The 3978-nt window shown below is 38.7% G+C and overlaps 1 protein-coding gene across 1 annotated transcript; it reads right to left on the bottom strand.

Moving 5' to 3' along the window:
- Nucleotides 1-892: 892 nt before the first annotated feature.
- On the bottom strand, nucleotides 893-2858 carry LOC133308976 (pentatricopeptide repeat-containing protein At1g77360, mitochondrial-like). The gene has a single exon (XM_061509705.1). It carries the CDS (start codon nucleotides 2584-2586, stop codon nucleotides 1099-1101), a length of 1488 nt encoding a protein of 495 aa, XP_061365689.1. The 5' UTR covers nucleotides 2587-2858; the 3' UTR covers nucleotides 893-1098.
- Nucleotides 2859-3978: the final 1120 nt, after the last annotated feature.

The raw sequence follows: 3978 nt of genomic DNA, 5'->3' as shown, positions 1-3978 counted from the left end.
AAAACATCATCACAATCTCTCTAAAAATGTGAACATAAATGCAAGACAAAGCAAAAATGGATATGCACAATATCCCTCTATGAAGATCCACAATTGCCTCCTCATTCACCTAGAGCACAATCTAATTCCTCAAACACAAGTATAAAAAAGAAAATTTTAATGAAAAGGAAACCAATAATGACTTGCCAGGGTTCTTTGTTGATCAAGCCATACCTAGATAAAGAAATGAGAAGCCTACGGAGGATGAGAGAGAGATAAAGGTCCATGATTCTTGAAGCAGGAGTGCCTAAGTTATTCATATGTCATTAACTACACGGGAATCTTTCGAATGAACATACCCACATTACGACTTACATGACTTTCATAAAAACTTTCAATAACGCACATATTATAAAAAGAATGTCCGTGGGAGGCATGTCTCTCCATTCTGGAACTATTAATCCAAGTTAGTTTTTGTGTGAAACTGACAAAAACAAAAAACTCCCAGTTGGCATGCATACCAGTAAAGGAGCACAAGCATGAGGGACTTCAATTCAAGCCCACACGGATAATAAAATTTTCATTTAGGAAATGGAACAAGGAGACTCGATTTGCAGCTTTGTTCTAAGCCTGCATAACTTTCATTAAAAGGCCCAAAAAAGAACTACTTACATCACAAAATATGAACCAGAAATTGGGGAGATATTGTCAGTATGACAATCATAAACTGATAGCTAATTACTAATATTTACATAAATTTTTTCATATAAATTGTTTTATATTATGATAATTCTGAACAAATCAACTACATACAAATCAACTACAATTCATGAACTGCAAAGACATTCATCTCAAGTAGCGTAGTGTGACCAGCCTCAAATATATTCACATAAACATTTAATATGAGTAAAAGAAATGGAATTAGACAGGAAAAAATACTGCTGGAACAAAAGATTACCAAAAGGAAAGCTAGCATGGACTGACAAAGATGAAACTTGTAGAACACTATCTTAAAGGCAACACCAAGACAGTCAAGAACAAGCAAAACCTGCCTGTTTCTGATACTGTAGGTTGAGTATAAATAATTTAAAACATAACTAAAAGAAAATATTTTCTAGATTACAACTTGACATGGCCTTTCCATCTACGGGAAAGACTTTCATATCTGTCTCTTGCACTCCTACCCTCTTTATAGAACGCATCCTTCAACTTCATCATTGTAGATTCATATATATTAATCCTTCTATCGAGCATGTCTTCAGCATACCTTCTCACCTCGGTCAGTCTACTCAATTTACAAAGACCAATGAGTAATGCATTTGCACTTTCATCAAGTGGCTTGACATGATTTTCAACCATGTAATTCCAGACCTCATGCGCTGCTTCAGGGTCATCACAATCAAAAAACATCATGATGGCCGCAGCGCAATTAGAATTAGTCGGCAGCCACTCATTCTTGATCATCTCAGTGAAGAACCTTTCCGTTTCGCGAGCCTTTTTGTTCTTCACCAAGCATTCAAAAATCATGTTATAAGTTAAAGAGTCAGGAAAAGTACCCTGGAGGACCATCTCATCAAGCAGCCGAAAGGCATGATCAACCTCACCATTGTCGCAAACCAACCCAATCATAGCATTGTACATTATCAAATTAGGCACTAATCCACTAACAACCATGACATCCCACATGGGAATAGCATTAACCACATCATTTCGCTTGACAAGAATATCAAGAGCAGTGGTAAAGAATTTCAAACCTGGGAAGCAGCTATTGTTCTTCATAACCTTAAGGAACTTCACAGCATCATCAATCTGCGAAGCGCGAACGAGAGTCATCAAAAGCGCGTCGTAAGCAGCGCGATTCTGCTCATTCCAACCAACACGAACCACCATCTCGCCGAAAGTGCTCTTAGCTGCAGCAGCATTGCCTTCTTTCTCCCATCCTTCAAGCAATATAGCAAATGTATCCCCGTCCGGTGTAATCTTCCCCTTAATCTTCTCAAAGAACTCCACAGCAACCGATGTTTGATTCTCCTCGCGGCAAATCGCGCTGAGCAGCGAGTTCAGGGCGACCACATCCTGCACAATCCCGTACCTGTCCATCACATCGAAGCTCATAACGGCCTCGCTAAACCTACCCGCAGTGCAGTAACTGCTGAATATGGAGACAAAAGTGTTCATGGAAAGAGCCCCTTCTTGTTTCATGGACCTAATTGCATCCCACATGGCCTCAAAAAGCTGGTTCTTGCCCAGCAAATCGACCATCAAGTTCCACGCGTGGGCCGAGTGCTTTTTAATGCTTCCGGCCCACCGGAAAAACTTGACGGCCGATGACGGGTAGTTATAGGACAGCTTCAGCACCTCGTGGATGCACTCTTCGGAAGGGTGGATGCCGCAGGAGGATAGGGCGTTTTCAATGTCCTGAGGAGAGGTTCGGGTTAGGATATTGCATAGGGTTCGCGCTGTGGATGAGACGTTCGGAGTGTCAAGGTGGGATGGGAACTCGTTCGGTTGTTGAGGTTTGGGAATTGGGGTTGTTTGTTTGTTAGGGTTTTTCGATGGGTGGTTTTTCAGTCCACTCATCCTACGGTTCTCAGCCACTGCCTCCATATCAATATTGAAGAATCAACCAAACATTGATGGGTTTTGGTTAGGGCATCGAGTGGTTTTTTTTAGAATGTTGGAATATAAGAACTGGTTTGGTTTTTTTTTTTTTTTAAATCGAGAATCCTATAAGCTCTGAATTGAGTTGAATGAAGATGGAATGGGACAGTGGGCAGAAAAAAAACAAATAAACAAATAAATAGTTTGGGGTTGCATGTAAAAGGGGTACAAGGGTATTGTAGTTCAGTTCAGTGACAGATTGCAAAGAAAATTGGAAGGGATTTACGAGAAGGCAGAGAGTATGACGAGACGATAGGAGAAAAAAGGTTTGGACTTTAGCGGGACTGTGATGCATTCTCATGCTCGGAAATGGGCCTCCGTGTATGGCGGCCCAAATAGTTGACCCAAATGGGCCTTTGTTATGCATTCATTTTCCTGCACCACAAGTCGTTGTTAGTATTCTCATTGTTCGTTTGTGACTAGAGGTGTTAATGGGCCGAGCCGAATCGAGCTTTAATCTTAAAAGGCTAAGTTTATGTTTAAATGTGTCAGTCTGACCAAGCCTGTTACCTGTTAGGAATATTATTATCGGCCTGTGGCCTAACTTATTTACATAAAGTAAAAGTCTGGTTTAGCCTGTTAGCCTGTTTAAAAAAAATAAAATAACAAAAATTTATCCAAACAAAACATACAATTAACAATACTAGTAATTCCATAACTATCATAAATTTAATATATATCCAAACAGCATAATATAGAACAAAATCATTCAAAAAATCTATTTAACCAATAAAATGAGGTGAAATAGATTAAGGAGAAAGAGACGCTATTACAAGTAGTATAAAAAAAAATAAAATAAAAATATAAAATAATATACTAGGCCAGCCTAAGAGGCTTTCGAGCCGAGCTTTTGATTTAGAGCCTGAAGCCTTTTTATTAAACGAGCTTTTATACAACTTCAAGCCTGGTGCCAACAACCAATTTTAGACATGTAAATTCAGGCCTTCACGAGCCGAACCAAATGCCCCTGACTCGTTTAACACCCCTATTTGTGACACATTTAACTACTATTGTTTGTAGGGATAGGATTCATTGACACCGGTGTCAAATTTTGAAATTTGACACCAAATCCTAACCATTGATTTCTGCCAATCAACGGTTATCATTTATTGGAAATTAATAATATAAGTGTAATTCTCAATAAATGATAACCGTTGATTGACGGAAATCAACAGTTAAAATTTGGTGTCAAATTTCAAAGTTTAACACCGGTGTCAAAGGATCCTACCCCTTGTTTGTATTACTGATTATGACAATACTTGGTTTACTCGAAGTTGCAGAAAAAATAAGAAAAATATGTATGCTTTTTGTTTCTTCAAACATAACATAACTTCTAAC

Source organism: Gastrolobium bilobum, unplaced genomic scaffold (assembly GCF_033153095.1).
Source record: "Gastrolobium bilobum isolate Gb01-03AN ecotype WA unplaced genomic scaffold, APGP_CSIRO_Gbil_v1 utg44646, whole genome shotgun sequence".
NCBI classification, from domain to species: Eukaryota; Viridiplantae; Streptophyta; class Magnoliopsida; order Fabales; family Fabaceae; genus Gastrolobium; species Gastrolobium bilobum.
This window is presented reverse-complemented; position numbering and strand designations above follow the sequence as displayed.